The following is a 17,148-nucleotide window of genomic DNA, read 5'->3' as shown; positions in this document are numbered from 1 at the left end:
AGATCCATTAGTTGAAGCAGTGGTGATATGAGTTGCAAACACGGTTCCTATGAGGGACAATACGCATAGGTGTCTAGACTACGAGTTGACCAACAGATCCGTCCACTGGCAACCTCTCCCACTCCCCCGCCGCTCTCTCTCTCTCTCTCTCTTGTATAAACAACAGTTAAAAGAAACCAGAGAGAGAATTCGAAATGGGTGCACGTGCACCCGTGTACTATAAGTTATTCTTACAGGGCATGAGTGGCAAGTACATCCGTGCTAAAATTAACCTACTGTATTTAACTGCCTCATTTTAAACATTCCCTTAATCCTCGTAATGGTAGCGTTTCCCCTTATTTGAGATTTCTTTAACATCTTTCATTGTAAAATGCTTTTTATCCTAATCTTCCCTTCCCTATACTAGAGACCCCATTCAGTGATAATGATACTGTTTTTACCCTTAACTCGAGCTGCAGATCATTTTCTAAAAAAAAAAAGAAAAAAAAAAAAGTCAACAGTTAACTTAAGTTATCGAGTCATTGGGCTATACTCGCCGCACCGAATTTTGGCCGGTGAGGCGGAGTTACTAAGGGAAATTCCCCAGTGTTGCCGCGTCTTCAAAAGATACCACGGAACGCCCACCAGCCTTCCGCTCTCTCTCTCTCTCTCTCTCTCTCTCTCTCTCTCTCTCTCTCTCTCTCTCTCTCTCTCTCTCTCTCTCTCTCTCATTACATAATATAATACATTTAATAAAACTGCACGTCTACTTTATTTATTTAGTTTGACTTTTTTTCCACACCACCATTGAGGTAAAAGTCTAGGCGGTGGGCGGAGTCAGAAGAGCGGCAATGTCGCTCACGTCCGCTGATATGCCAAGTTTACTATTTGAGGAAACGAGACCTTTGTATAGAAAACATTGTTTTGATATTTATCTCAGTGGTGGTGGGTGACAAAAAATCATAACAATGAGAGAGCCACAAGGGTTAAGGAGGTGAATCGGGGTTACAAGAAGGAGTAGACAGTGTTATAATCTATAACAAATTACTTGTAGCACCACTGGGGGAATCCCCGAGCTCCGCCTCACCGGCCAATATTCGGTGCGGCGAGTATAGGTGATTGCAACTCCTGCAGATTTAAATAGACAACTTTTTCGGACACAATGTAGCCAATGTAGCAAGACTGTTCATATATATATATATATATATATATATATATATATATATATATATATATATATATATATATATATATATATATATATATATATATATATATATATATATATATATATATATATATATATATATATATAAACACATTGAGAGTTCAGCCACCACAGATGGAAGGGTTCTTACGCTTATCTGTTCATGAATCTCTTATCATGCCCTCCGGTTATCAGGATGGACAAGCTCTCCCCACCACCATCATAGATGATACGGTCTGTAATATCTGTTTTACGTAAGCTGCAAAACAACAAACAAGGCTTAAACTTGCCTTGATGAGACAACTGTCTTCCTCCCTCGCCTCATCGATCCGTCTCTTTTTCGCCTCGTCACTACCATTTTCCTTCAAAACTTAAGATATTCTTTTTAGAGGAAGATGTCTGAAGGACATTCTTTCAATAACAATAAGGGTGGTTGTGGAACTGGCCCATTTTGTCTTAGCCTCGGCTTTGTCATTTATTCTTATATCAGCTACGTACTGACACCAGTTCTCTTGTTACCTGTTTGATATTTCTTGTTTATCCACCATAAAACAACAGTACAACCTATTTGAGGCAGCATCTCTCAAACCCAATGCTTTTTAAAGAAAAGAAACTGCTTCGTATCGTACGCATTATTATATGTTTCTTGCAATTTTAATATTTCATTGTATGTTTCTCTTCTGGTATTCATTGGATAACTTATATAGTGTTTCTTTATATTGTATATTTGCTCACAGTCTTAAGTTTCATAGTTTTAAGAATTACAGAGACACCATATCCTTCACTTAGCTGCCTTTCCCCTCTCATCCTTCGCTCTCCTTTACCTCTTCGTCAGCTATAGCTAATGACTATTTGCCTTCTAACTCATCATGGTAGTTTATACTTTGCTTCCACAAGACAAACCTTTTATTACATTTTTTTTCGTAAAATACAAACTTGAATCAAAATTAAAAATGCTCGATTTAATGGAAGAACTAGAACAGTAATGATGGATGAATGAATACATAGTTCGAAGCCTCGCACCTCATGTCAACGCCTCGGCCCACGCGAGACAGGCGGAGCACTTCTGGGGCTGGTGGCCTTAGTCCACTGTGTTAGATGGTGGTAGGGACGTCGTGAGTGATGGTAAGTTTGGATTTATATATCCTTTTATCTTTTTGCATTTTGTATAGTCCATTTTTGATAACCTAAGTGTTCATCGATTGTTTAAGGGTAAGTAGAGGCTTTTTCATTGGCCACGGTGAAATTAATACAGTTCAGAAAGGTTCTGAAACGGAAGTGTTTAGCATCCATTCCATGAGGCGGATTGTAATGGCCGTCAGATGCCAGTTGAGGTGCCCGTTCTTGGTGCCACGCTCTCTCGTTGCGGATTTATACAATGCTAATTTATTATGGCCCTTATAGTGAAACGCTATGGGCCCTCGTAAAACCCATTAATCTGTGGCAACTTCAGAGAGAGAGAGAGAGAGAGAGAGAGAGAGAGAGAAGGGGGGGGGGGGCGGAGTATAGCTAGCCTACAATCTTACACAGAATGAGCGTACGCAGTGGTGGAAGTGCTCCGGATCACTTGTTCGCCCGTCATGGATTTTCTTGCCCCCCTCCTACTATTTAATTACGGCTGCCATATTCTGTGATACCTGAATGGCTCTTGACCGTTTGCCCTTTGCCCCATACTCAACTGCGATCTCCCTCTGCGTTCCCCTCCTCCGTACTCCTAGTGGAGAAGGGATACAGGAGGCAGGAAGCTAGACTGTGATGTAGCAGGTGCAATGCACGATGTTTGAGAGAAAAAACGGAAACTAAAGAAGATTCATTAAAAATTTGCAAGTGCACATGTTTGGGAAATGAAATTGACATATTTAGGGATGATATGTAATGTGTATCAACAAGTAAGAATGGTAGTGGAAGGAATAGCCTTGTCTCGATCTGGAAAGGAAAGGAATGTACAGTACCAATTCTTCTGAGCATAAACACTCGTTCATTACCTGCTCTTAGCCCTGCTAGGTACGGTTGCTTTCTCTCCTGTATCCTCATTCATTAATTGGTCAAAGTGCCTGTGCTAGACAACTTCCACATTTCCATGATACACGCAAAACTAGTCCTCTACATTCTCAAAATTATTCTTATACTTTTACGCCCATCCAAAATAACATCCCATCAAACTTATAGTGAACCATCTAACAAACTATTTATCAATGAATTTTCATTCATACAAAACGCCAAATCAACCGATTTTTTATTTATTTATTTTTCCACATGCACTTCACAGATCAACAAACGGCTTTTGAAGCAGATGAGAGCTGGCTGAAATGCTGTGATGCGATGTGGGCCTGTTGAATAACTGATGCCCGAGGCTGCCAGCGTCTTGCTAGGACAGGAAATTTTCAAAGGTATGTAGGTGTGCGCTATAACGAGAGAGAGAGAGAGAGAGAGAGAGAGAGAGAGAGAGAGAGAGAATTATTTCCATAAACATAAGTTACTTCCACAAAAACATGGTTATTCTTGTAAGAGTGTGGATCATTTGTGTCAAGAGTGTCAGGTTACAAAAACAATCCCAAGTTAAGGTATTTATTGAAAAGAAGTCCGTTCCCCATTCCCCCCAAACCCCTCTAAACCCTGAGGACCTGTGGGGAATGTGGGATGGGTGAGGGAGAAAATAAGTGAATTATGGGCGTTCAGAAATATAAGAAAATTTACCCCAATATTTCAACTTTCCATAACCTAGTCACTCCTGGTGGGGCTGCCTACTCTAGGACGTTAACTTAATGTAGCATAACCTAACCTAACTAGCCAGGGGAGGCTACGCCTCCCTGGAGCCCCCCCTACTAGGATGTTAACCAAACTAGCATAACCTAATCTAGCATAATCTAACATAATGAGAGATCTCAAAAATTACACCTTTCTGCCTTACTGGTGTGGTGTGGAGATTCTCAGGGCGATGGAGGTGGGTACAGTTTGGCAGCTTTGTCAATAAACACATGGAACTTCTTTACATCTGTATATTGCATCTTAAATGTTGCTTTTGCTAAATATCCCATATAGTGACTTTTTTCCTGCGAAACACTGGTACTGTTTGCTTCACTTCTCTCCACTTGGCAGCCATATTAATAAATAACAGTGAGCCTTTATCTGAATGCCTGACACATCTCTAAAACAAAGTGTAACTGAACTTACTGTGGAAAGTCGTAATTGGTGGCCTCATGAATGGCCCCATGAGTGGCAGTAGATGATTGGAGGGATCAGCTGTATGGATACCATGAAACCTTGTTTGCCTCTGTTCACAAATTGCAGTTATAAACAAAAAAAAATTTCAGTGTTTACTCTTAACTGGTGCAGAGCTCATTGGACTTAGAAAATGTCGAATTTTGCCACTCTTGTGCTATTACAGCCATACTAGACACGTGCCCCCCCAATTTTTTTACGTTTACAGGAAGGTCACCGACCCTTCTACATGACATGTGAGTTTTGTGCTTGTATGTAACATGGACCTATTATCCAGATTAACCCAAGTTAAAATATGAAGCAATGAAGGTCTTAACTAAGAATTACATGAAATAAATTAATTTTTTATCATTTCATTATATATCATTTTAAATAATTTTTTATCATTAAAAAATGATAAAAAAAGCTGAATAAATTAACACTTAAAAGAAACACTGAAAGTACAATAGTCATTTAAAATATCAATGGTAATAGTGTCAACAAACACAAAGTTTATCATTGAGTTACTTAAAAACAAATTTACATATTTGAGTGTAGACAAAGCTGTGTGGTCTTCCAGAATTAGTGATGACACTGAGGCTAATCATTCCATAATTTGTGTCCAAATAATGGTTCTGCTGCTAGTCTGTTCTGGTTTTTGGTACTTGTATGCTCTTAAATGCTGTATCTCATAAATTTTCCCCAATGGCAGAAAATTGTAGATACCGCTACACATACAACCCATATATATTGTGGTGCATTTTTCAAAAGTATATTTGTCTATTTTATTTTTTTATAGGAGTTGCATGATCATATTTTTCAGCTTCCATTTTAACTACTTTATCTGCAAAATGTTGTAGCATCTGAACATTTTATATAGTCTTATTTGTTGATTCCCTTGCATTGGACTAATTGGGGGGAAGCCACTGACGATAAAGGCAAAGATCAATAAAAGCGGCAACGTGAATAATTCCTGTCCATAAAGTAAACTGACAGTAATAAATATAAAAAAAGATTGATATAATTATGGCTACTAATAAAATTCTTTATAACAGTTTTTTCTTATAAAACATTTAAAACACTATATTTAGGCAAAAGTTTACCTATATTAAACCACATACATACCATGTATATATGGCAATGATTTAATTTTTGCTCCTAAACTCCTCCCTCACCCCATGACTCACCACTAAGGAACTTCCTTTCCTGTCCTGACTGTCCATAGGTATGAAAATATAGTTCAATAACCAGGTTTCATAAAAAAAAAATATGGCATATGGTAGACAATGTATGGCAGATGGCAGACAAACACCAAATTATGACAAATACTATAATTATGGTAGACAGCGCAACCCTAGTGGGTGTAGTGATCGCTCACCACCACCACTACCATCCCCCATTCTCCCTCCCTTCCTTCTTCCTTCCTCCTACTGTTACTCACTCCATCACTGCCACTACTGCTGGCCAAATGTTCCACCTCATTTACTTACATTTGTCTGATAAATCAGATGGATGTTCCATAGATCATACATGTCCAATAAATGTGAAATCCAACATAAAGGGGTCTGATATAACAAGGACTTAGTCTATATCAGAGCAGTAACTGCTGATTAGCAACAATCTTTTCTAATAATTTAGAGATGATGAACAATTTTGATATGACAGTATCCTGTAATCACTCAAATAATTAACATTACCACTTTTAAAGGGAGGAACTATAAGTGCATGCTTCCCAGGAGGTAAAATAGTTATAGGTACTTGTTACAATAGAGGTATTATCAGGTAAAATGCTACGTGTATGGAATCCTTTAAGAAATTTCATGAGAATTTCTTCTGAGCCCACCAAGATGTTTTCATTTGGATTCTTTGCTAGGGTCAGTTTCAGTATTTGCAGGGTGAAACTTGTCACTTCCTAGATTCACATTTGCATGGCTAACATATGTCATAGGGGTTTTCTTGTGTTCCATCATATGTATTCCTTCAACATTCCCAAAAGTGAGCATTAAATTTATCAGCTTTGTTGATGTATCCTTTTAACATTACTACAGTTAAGAATTTTCTTGATGGCTTGCAAAGTCTTTTTGGCATACATATTACCTCAAAATTTTTTTAATGAAATTCATTACAATATTGATTGGTTTTACCTATCTTAATGAAGATTTTAACTTTTTTGTATATTTATATTATCCCTTTTAGATCAGGGATGATCAACCCTTTCATTTGAAGGGCCACTAGTCAAGAATCTTGTCTAATGGAGAGCTGCACATCAGGGTGTTTAGAATGACGACCTGAATGAAAAACCAACAGCAAAATTAAACTCATATATTGAAGATATGAAAAACATTGTTGAATAAGTGTTGTGAATGTAATATATAAAACAAAATTATAGAAAAAATAAACCCTCCTTTATCAACCAAATTATTACATGCATATCCTGTCATTTATACAACCAAATGAACTTAATCTAGTGGGATGGCTGACTTTTCATTTATTGAACCAAATGGTCAGTATCAGGCTGAATTACTGCTGTGGCAATATGTAGAATGCTAAGTGTTCATCACACTATCATCATCCTCCTTGCATGACCAGATAGTTTGGCATATTCTGTGACTGATAAATGCTTTATAAACTGATGTACTGAACTTTCAGCATACTTTTTTTCTCAGTTCATTATTACACTGCAGTGTAATAATTTTACACTAAAGGCTATGCATTTGCATAACCTTTTTGGAACAGTTTTCACATAAGCAAAGAATGGGGAAGCAAGCAATTTAATAGTTTGATTGTTTTCTAAGGTCATGGAATCTCTATGAACCCTGGGCTAAAGCATGTCTACATCCCCCTGTGTGTGTGTGTGTGTGTGTGTGTGTGTGTGTGTGTGTGTGTGTGTGTGTGTGTATCATTTTGTGACATCCATAACTTCCTGAATATAATCATTCAATGATGGTGTAAATGGCTTTAACTTCTTTAGTAATAAAAAGAGCATACTCATTCAAACATTTGATAAAATTTTCAGAAGTAACCTGTACATTTGCATGGTCAGTATGTAAAATTATATTAAAACTGTACATTCTGAGTTGATAGATAGAGGAATTAAGTTTTTGAGGCATTGAACAATACTAAGTTTGCTTTGCCCCAATCAAAAATTTTAAAGAAATCGGAAGTCAGGCATTCTGTGGCTTCACTGCATGAATTGTTTACTTCCTGAAGGGTTGGATGTCTACGAAAACACATGGAAAAGTGCAGGCTGGTATTGTCAGTGTAGTAGTGGATAGGACAAGAAGTTTGGTTTTAGAAGATCATTGATGAATAATAGGAAGAGAGTGGGTGACAGGACAGAACCCTGAGGAACACCATTGTTGATAGATTTAGAAGAAGAATAGTGACTGTCTACCACAGCAGCAATAGAACAGAAAGGAAACTTGAGATGAAGTTACAGAGAGAAGGATAGAAGCTGTAGGAGGATAGTTTGGAAATCAAAGCTTTGTGCCAGACTATATCAAAAGCTTTTGATATATCTAAGGCAACAGCAAAAGTTTCACCAAAATCTGTAAAAGAGGATGACAGGACTCAGCAGGCAAACTTCCAGCAAGAAGGAAAGGTAGATGTTGATAGAGTTGAAAGAGTTTGACTAGGCAAAGGTGCAAACAAGAAGGCACAGTTTCGGAGAACAATAGGAGGGACCCAATCAGGTCCATAAGCCTTCTGAGTTTTAGGCCAGCAAGGGCATGGAAAACATCACTGTGAAGGATTTCAGTGGGTAGCATGAAGTAATCAAGAGGGTGGAGGAGAGGGAGGAACAGGCCCTGAATCATCTAAGGTGGAGTTTTTAGGAAAGGTCTGAGTAAAGAGTTCAGCTTTAGAAATAGATGAGATGGCAGTGGTGCCATCAGGTTGAAATAAAGGAGGAAAAGATGAAGAAAAGTCATTGCAGATGTTTTGGCTAGGTACCAGAAGTCACAAGGGGAGTTAGATCATGAAAGATTTTGACACTTTCTATTAATGAAGGAGTTTTTGGCTAGTTGGAGAACAGACCTGGCATGATTCCAGGCAGAAATATAAAGCCCATGAGATTCAGGTGATGGAAGGCTCAAGGCTTCTGTGGGCCACCTCTCCATCATGTTTAGCACAAGAACAGGCTGTGTTTAACCAAGGTTTCAAAGGTTTAGGTTGAAAGAGTGAGGAATGAATGCTTCCATGGCAGACACTATCACTTTTGTTATGTGCTCAGCACACAGAGATGAGTCTCTGACATGGAAGCAGTTGTCATTCCAAGAAAAATCAGCATACCACCTCCTCAGTGGTATTATTAGCAGAGGCAAAATGCCAGAGGCACCTCTGCTTTGGGGGATCCTGAGGAGGGACAGGAGTGATAGGATAAGATATAGATATGAAATTGTGATCAGAGGAGCCCAGCGGAGAAGATATGGTGACAGCATAAGGGGAAGGATTAGAGGTTAGGAAAAAGTCAAGAGTTTTGGGTGTATCTCCCAAGACAGTCAGGAATATGAGTAGGGTGTTGCACCAGTTGTTCTAGGTCATTGAGGATAGCAAAGTCAAAGGCTAGTTCACCAGAATGGTCAATGAAGGGAGAGGAAAGCCAAAGATAGTGGTGAACATTAAAGTCTCCAAGAATGGAGATCTCTACAAAAGGGAAGAGAGTCAGAATGTGCTCCACTTGGGAAGTTAAGAAGTCAAAGAATTTCTTATAGTCATAAGAGTTAGGTATACAGCACAGATAAATTTAGTTTAAGAGTGATTCTGTAGTCATAACCAGATGGTGGAAAACTGAGAAGATTCAAGAGCATGGCCATAAGAACAGGTTAAGTCATTGTGTACATAGATGCAACATCCAGCTTTGAATAGTAAATGAAGATAGAGAAAGTAGGAGGAAACAAAAGGGGCTTCTGTCAGTTGCCTCAGACACCTGTGTTTCAGTTAGGAAAAGAGCTTTAGTAGAAGAGAGGTGGTGTTCTACAGATTGAAAGTTAGATCCAAGGCCATGAATATTGGAGAAGTTAATGAAGAAAAAAAGTTGAGTGGGGTGTCAAGATGCTTACGGTCGATACTAGAAAAGCAGTCTGACCTGGAGACATTTATGGTCCCATCCCCAGATGGGAACTCTTGCCTCATCTCCAAACCAACCTGTGTGTGTGTGTGTGTGTGTGTCTTTTTTTTTTTCCCTTTTTTTTTCTCATCTCTCCAAGGGCACATCACAGTGTCTTCAGTTCTGCTACTTCCAGCTCTGCCTCTTGTCTCTGTTATTGGTAGTTTCCATACCATACAGCATTGCTGGGCTCGTTACCATTTTGTACACTTTTCCTTTTGTTCTTGCAGAAACCTTTCACATATCATTCCAGTCACCCTTCTCCAGCCTTTCCATCCAGCCCACACTCTTCTTAAGCTTATTAGCAGTCTTCATTCCCTGTACAGTTGACCCCCAAGTATCTGAATTCATCAACCTTTACCATCTTCACATCCTGCAGTATTATTCTGTATGATCTTAGTACTTTTCTCATTAAGTTGTTATTGAAGTTGCCAAGAATAAATAATGCCAAATTTTTCAAACATACCTATCAAAAATGCGCATGTAGTCAGAAGCAGTGATAGGAACTTTAGGATGGCAATAAATGCATCCTATAATGATAATTGGTAACATTCAACACTACCATTACCCATACATCCTCAATGCTGACCAGCTAGGATGATTTATTAATTTCGAGGACAAGACATTTTCTATGTAATTACATTGCCACCTCCACGTCCGCTGTCACGTTGAAAAATCTTTTATCCTGGTATATTAACAGTCATTCAGGAAATTAGGGAGAAGCCAAGATTCACTAGCACAAAATGTCAATGGTTGAGAGAGAGATCCAGGTTTCTGCTGTTTACCTTCTTCAGGTATCCACTTATCTACTTGGAGGAAGAATTGGTGGCTGGGCAAGCTGTGCACTGACTACCCTTGGTGGGATTTGAACAAGGACTTGAAGACGCAGCGAAGAGCACTAGCTACTGCACCAAGGAGAATGCAAGGCAACTCATAAATCAGCATTATTACTATATTAGAAAGGAAAGCAGGCTGTATATTTTGTATGGTCATGAAAGACAGTTAAAAATAGATCTATTTATTTTCTGTATTGGAAAATTGTTTGGATAATTGTGTGCATGACTTTTTGCATCCAGTGCACACTTAATATCCCTGCATTACAGATCTCAGCAGGCACCGTATCATTCACCGAGATCCCTCTTTGCTGAAGTGGATAAACTTCTGTGGCTAGAAAGAACTGTATGTATATCTAGGCGTGTGTTGGTGGTGGGGCAAGGCTTTAATAATCTATAAATATGAAGTAGGAATGTATCAAATGTTCAAATACAATGAGATATGAGACTTCCCTATGTTGTGGATGTAACAGTTCACAACTCTTATAAAGATTTTTCTTGCAATATAGAAGACAGGATTTCAATGGCGTTCCAGATGGAAAAAAGGATGAAGACAGAAGACCAAGTAGGGTTAAAAGTACTGCAAAATAATAATTTACGTAGATATCAAGCTGACATTTACTGTGAAGTGTTTGCTGAGAGTTCACCATATGCCCACAGTTAAGTAATGAAATGCCATTAGTTTGGTAAATGATTGAGGGTGAAATATAGGGTGACTGTTAAGCTGCCTGAGGAGGTAGATGAAAAATGGAGAGCAGTTGTGAATGTATGAATGGAGATGCAGCCTTGATTAATTATGTTCTGTATGTAAAGGTCAAGGATAGGATATATTATTGTGAAAAAGGGATAAACCAGAATTGCTTTAGGGCATGGATATGGGAACTGCTTAGCAACAAACACTGGGCAAGAAAAGAGATCCTTTCTCTTCTTTCATACTTGTGTATGAATGTATGCATATAGATCCCTCTTCATACTGAATGTCTATCTAGAATATAATCAGATTATCATTCTTAGAGTGGTGTATAAAATCATCCAAGAAAGAAGTGTGCCTTGTCTGGCCTATCCCCCTTTTTGAGAAACAGCCTTGGCATATGTGTATGTACTGTTGTTACCAACATTAGCTATATCCTATTGCTGTCAGTCATACAGTAAGGACAGACAAGGCACCCTAACCATTATCTGATTATTCTTTCTCTCAAGGAACCCTAACTATTCTCACAAACCCACTGCTTACAAACCACAGCCCCTCCCCACCAATCAAAAGTGCATGCTGTCTAAAGAAATTTTGAGAGCATTTGAGGCATCCTGCATTGTGTCAAAATAAAGTGAGAAAAAGGCTTTTGACTCAGAGTTTGATGAACCATAACTACCATACTACCATAACTTTATTATATAATCAAAATGACCAGCAGACGATCAAAATCATGGTAGCCTCAAAAAATATTTGAGACCAATGATATTCACTACCTAATTTTTGTATGTCTTTTTGCAAATTTAGTTATGGTTTTGGAAGTTCACCAAAGTCTGAGTGTATTTGTTCTCTGAATACTTCACACAATAATAATAATTCATGAATATTGAACATAAGAATACAAAATAACTATTAACAATGACAAAGTGGAAAAATTGTGAAGAAACTGGACAGTGGGTTAAGGGTTGCTCATCCCATTACTAATACACAGCAGAAAAGCTGGGAGCATCCTTTCTATCTCAACAGACACCAAAATGAAAGGAATTAACTGTTAATTTTCAAAACTATAATGGCAGCTCATTCTGGATGGGCAGCCTTTCTAACACAGAATATTGCTTAGCAGTGTGTTGCACCTGCATTGATGGTCAACTAAACATAAAAATTATTTGCTCCTTGTATAGATTTTTAACCGTACTACCAGGACACTCATCCACTCCAGGGGAAAGTCAAGACAATATTGTGCTATACTCAGGTTTGGCCAGGATGGTGCGAGTGGCCCTTTTAAAGCAGGACACCTCATTTGTTGTGACAAGACAAGATCCATAATTGAGTACAATGGATACAGCATGGGTGCTGGTGCAACTTGAGAAAAAATTGTGGTGTTGTGGACTGGGTGAAACATTTTCAGTGGTTATAATCACAGGTGGGCGTTATTACAATAAATTATTATTGTGATAATAACAATTGTGATAATTATTTTTCCATGTTATTGATTCACTGGTATTGTCGATATTTTTGTTTCCAAACTAGTGATAATCAATAATTTTAATTTTTGGGACATGAGCATGTTGAAAATCAAATGTTATTTTACTTAAAAATTTTTCATTAGAAATATGGTTATTTTCCTTAAAATAGTCTATTTTATTTTTCATTACTGAAAAGATAATGTTTGAATTTAAATTTTTCTAAGAAAACTTTATTTTAAAGATTTTAACTAAATATCAATTTTTTAAATTTAAAATCAATATTGTTATCGCTAGTATTGGGATTTTAGATTATCGGTTATCAGATGATAAATATATCACCAGTTCACCAATAAGGTTATTGTTATCAATTTATCACTTATCAAAATCAATTTTTTCGTTATCATGTCCAGCTATGGTTATAACCATACTGAGAATAAAGAGGGAAGTGTTTGTAAAGAATGATAGAAGTTTAAGGTGCTAGCTAATAGGAGAGGAAGGCAGTTTTTAAGATGAAAGGATAAAGGAGCACATGTAAGCAAGAGGTGATAGTAGAGGCAAAGTGCTTACTTGAACAACTGAGAAGAGGATATTTAGATTGCAAGAGATGGAGGCTCTTTTGCCTAGGCCACCCCATAGGGAAAGTGAGCTATTAAAGAGAATCTTGCTTCCTCTGTGACTGCATCCCAATAGGATGGTCATGGCCACTTCTTCCTACCTAAGCATACTATTCTTGGTTCTTGAAGCACCTACCCTGCTGTCTGTACTCACTTCTTCCTACCTAAGCATACTATTCTTGGTTCTTGAAGCACCTAGCCTGTTGTCTGTACTAACATTTCCTGCACACACATTCTGTATTTTTCTTCCTACAAATGCCCTTCTAGAATCAACTTCCATCTTTAAAAAAACTCTTCTCTTCATTCTAACCAATACAACTACAACCTAACCAATATATATTGGCTATAACCACATCTTTTTCTTTCACCCATTCCACAACTAAATGTACAGCACATGCACTGACACTGTACCACATCTCTTGTACTCATTGTTCTCATTCTCTTGTCACTTGGGTCCCAAATCTTCTTCTTTAACTCATTTACATAACTCGTTTACATGACATACTATCTTGAGAGGGAAGTAGGGGGAGTGCTTTGAAAACACTGGATCTGTAGCCTGAGATCTCTCTCTTAGACCACAGATGGTATGTCTACAAACCACAACCCAAAAATAGCATTTGTGTACATGTTTCTCTAACAGCACATTTGCATTCATATCTAAATAAAATAATGATGATGATAGTAGTTTAATTGAAACACCATCAAAACTACTAATGTTCAAATCTTTCCTCTTCAAGATTCCATCTTCTATCTCTTCTTTGCAGTGAAACTTCTATCTTCCTCTCTGCTAAGGAGTTTTTTATACAAGACCTGAAACAGTCCAATTTATATGAATTGTGGGGTTTTACTTGTATAGAAATATAGTTACTCCCTGATTCATAATCTACTCGGAAATGAGAATTACAATTAAGCTTTTACAATTAAGCTTTGACAATACGGGACAAAAAAGTGGGAGTAGCCTCAGTGAAAACCACAATGACATGGACAAAAAAACAGCAGCTTTTTTAAAAGTACATTTTCATAAGCCATTCACATTAAAGTTAGGTATGTCTGCTGTGCCATGTTTTCTACATGATGAAGCCTTGATGAGCAGGTTCCCATACATGCAATACTCACATTTCCGTGCTCGGCCTCTGCTGCCTCGTGCCCTGCTGGCCTGTGATGTGGTGCTGGGGAAGAGCACAATGTCAATATTGTACTACAGCTCACCATAATATGTACTACTGAAGAAAAAAATGCATCAACGCAATCATTCAAATGAACTAGAAATTACTTTGAAATACATGCAGCAAGGAGGCAGTAGGCACCTGCCACTACAGTTAATCAACTCCTCAGGGGAGGGGTATGAGGGAGTGATGCAAAGCTGCTGCTAATGCTCCCTATGTCCCCTCTGCCCACTTCCTTTTGCACAATATCCCAATGATACAGAAAACCAGTGCAGCCTGCACTCTAGAGACAACCTCTCTTACTATAGTACACATGTATGCATCTACATAGTCTTACCATTAAAATTGTTAGAGAGAGAGAGAGAGAGAGAGAGAGAGAGAGAAGGGGGTGCATAAATGTACTGTTGAAACATTACAAGGATTTGTGGAGATGAGTTTATTTTCATATTGAAGTCTCTGTTTTACTCATTAAAGGATTAATAGTGTTAAAAATATAAATGATAATGTTCCTAAAGCTAGATGAGAAGAGGTAGCTAAGATAGACATCCAGCAAGAGGTAGCGAAGACAAAATGTTCGTTCACACAGCCACTCATGCATCCAAATGCGCACACGTCTAAACATTTCCTACAGAAGGAATCTGTGTTAACTTTTGACATCATTTACCTGCCTATGAATGGAAACATCACCATGACACTTCGAAGAGTACTTACCCTCTAGACCCACCCCTGCTGCCTCGGCTTCCCCGGCCTCGTGCTCCCCTACCTCTGAACATAGATTAAAAAATTTTAATTATGAGATGCTACTTACTGTAATATATTATATCCAAAGTTATCAGGGTTTTCAATCTCAGTGTGACAGTGCTTCTCAAAAAAAAAAAATAAATAAAAATAAAATAAATAAATAAATTAATTAATTAAAATATAAAATAAATAAATAAATAGGAAAAAAATAAATAAAATAAATAAATAAAAAGGAAATGCAACAAAGTAAATAAATAAAAGGAAATGCAACAAAGATCCACAATTTGAGAAGTTGGATGTAAACAGGTATGGAAACAAAGGCCCAGCTCAAATCCTTTAGAACACATAGAAACATTACAAACACACACACACACACACACACAGTGTTACCTTGATGATGATGAAAAATCTTTATCACTATCATCATCAATGGTTTCGATATCTGAGTCTGAGTCTTGGTCAGCAGTGGAGCCATTCTCAGCCTGGCTGCTGAGCTGAAGTGCTTCCAAAATCTGAGACAAGGAAGACAAAGATAAGGTTCCATCTTAACTATATGCTCTCCAATTAGTAACTACCATCTGCATCAAAGATCTAACATGGGAGTGCTATTCTAAAATTACAAGACAAAGCTTAAAGCATCCTGGAGGGGAAAGGGGTAACAGATTATCTATATAGATAAACAGATTACCATAAAAACACCACAGATAAATTAATAGGAGCACACAAACCTCATCCTCTTCCCTTTGGAAGTTGGCTGCAGCATTGCGTTCTGCCCTGAAGGCCAGAATGTCAGCTTCAAGCTCCTTAGGATCATCATAATCTTTATCCAGGCTGAGGAGGTATTCCTGCATGCGCTGCACTTGGTAGCTACAAGCATGAGAAAAGTTCATCACCAAAGCTACTATCAAATATCTTAAAGGATAAGACAAGATACGACTTACTATTGTCAGTACCTAATATTTTGTAAGAAAAAGATGAACCATGCAAGGTATTTATTTGCATTGGGAGTATGTTTATGATCCCAATGACTGGTGCTAATCCTTGTTAAATTTAAATCAACTTTAAAATCAGAACTTCTTACAGGTCTGTAAATTTTTAAGAGCCATGAGCCCATTAAATGTGATCTTAAAAATAACATCACATACAATACATTATAACTTTAATTAATTCAAATTGTACTGTGATTGAAGTGGCACTATAGAGCAAATTACAATCAAGAGGTACAGGGTTTGAATCCCTTGTTGGATGGAGACATGGAGTCTTGTCTCTTTTCACACTGTGGCACCAGTTCATCCAGAAGATAAGTATATAAGTATGGGATACAACTGTTGTGACCTTGCAACCTAGTAGATGAAGGTTACCAATCCTGCTCAGTTGGGCACATGGCCATACACGTACACAGCAAAACTCACTCTATCATGGTGGACACTGCATGCTTGTCTTCCTTCTGCACATAGGCACTGACAGCAGCACTCATCCCCCGTTCAGTAAGAAGGTGCATCTCGCATCCTGGCAGAGCATTGGTCCGGAAGATTTCCTCCACCAGCCCTTCCACTGTGCTGTTCACCTTTTCAAAGAATAAAAAGCAAAGTGGCTAAGTTTCAGGACTAACCACTAGTTCACAATAATAATAATAATAAATAATAATAATAATAATAATAATAATAATAATAATAATAATAATAACAACAACAACAATGATAATAACTTCATATCTTGCCTTGCACTATATTCCTAAGTGTTTAATATGGATAATTTGTGGTCTCTAATAGCTTCAAGCACTTTACCTACACACACATACTTACATGGGAGACTTTTCTGGTCCCTCAAAATCACACATGCTGGGCAGGACTGCTGATAATATTATAGTAATAACCATGACAATAATAGTGAAAAATAAGAACACTCACGTCATCTACACTGATGAGATTTTCACGAAGACCCGGGGAAGATGGCCGGCCACCATCTGTGTCCTTCACTGTCTTCTCCCGTACAAAGGAGACCAAGTCCTCTGTGTTAGCCACTAAGTTCTCAAATTTGAAACCAAAGCGGGAGACATTGAAGATCTCGGCCTCATTAGAGTAGTACACACGCACTCTTACTAAGGGTAAGATGGGCTGCCGGGGGTGTCCTGAATGATAGA

The 17,148-nt window shown here is 37.9% G+C and overlaps 1 protein-coding gene and 1 long non-coding RNA gene across 11 annotated transcripts in view; one reads left to right on the top strand and one right to left on the bottom strand.

Annotated features, from left to right (window-relative positions):
- The first annotated feature begins 1,482 nt into the window (after positions 1 to 1,482).
- LOC135111719 (uncharacterized) lies at positions 1,483 to 13,777 on the top strand. Of its 2 annotated transcripts, none has more exons than XR_010273889.1 (3): positions 1,483 to 2,311; positions 3,456 to 3,576; positions 10,289 to 13,777. It is a non-coding gene; the product is annotated as an uncharacterized LOC135111719 (long non-coding RNA). The 2 variants fall into 2 exon arrangements; XR_010273888.1 differs by lacking the exon at positions 10,289 to 13,777 and adding an exon at positions 6,584 to 6,860 and having other exon boundaries at positions 1,491 to 2,311.
- Positions 10,497 to 17,148, bottom strand: part of LOC135111717 (double-strand break repair protein MRE11-like) — a 19,629-nt gene continuing 12,977 nt past the window's right edge. For 8 of the 9 annotated variants that reach the window (XM_064025352.1, XM_064025346.1, XM_064025350.1 and 5 more), the window contains 6 exons: positions 16,916 to 17,136; positions 16,418 to 16,572; positions 15,734 to 15,872; positions 15,396 to 15,517; positions 14,976 to 15,029; positions 13,915 to 14,267 (listed from right to left, as the gene is read on the bottom strand). In XM_064025352.1, coding sequence (XP_063881422.1) covers positions 14,117 to 14,267; positions 14,976 to 15,029; positions 15,396 to 15,517; positions 15,734 to 15,872; positions 16,418 to 16,572; positions 16,916 to 17,136 — 842 coding nt within the window. In that variant the 3' untranslated portion in view covers positions 13,915 to 14,116. The other variant, XM_064025353.1, reaches the window with a different exon arrangement.

Source organism: Scylla paramamosain, chromosome 22 (assembly GCF_035594125.1).
Source record: "Scylla paramamosain isolate STU-SP2022 chromosome 22, ASM3559412v1, whole genome shotgun sequence".
Lineage (NCBI taxonomy): Eukaryota > Metazoa > Arthropoda > Malacostraca > Decapoda > Portunidae > Scylla > Scylla paramamosain.
The sequence above is the reverse complement of the archived record's forward strand: the minus strand, read 5'-3'. Positions and strand labels throughout refer to the sequence as shown.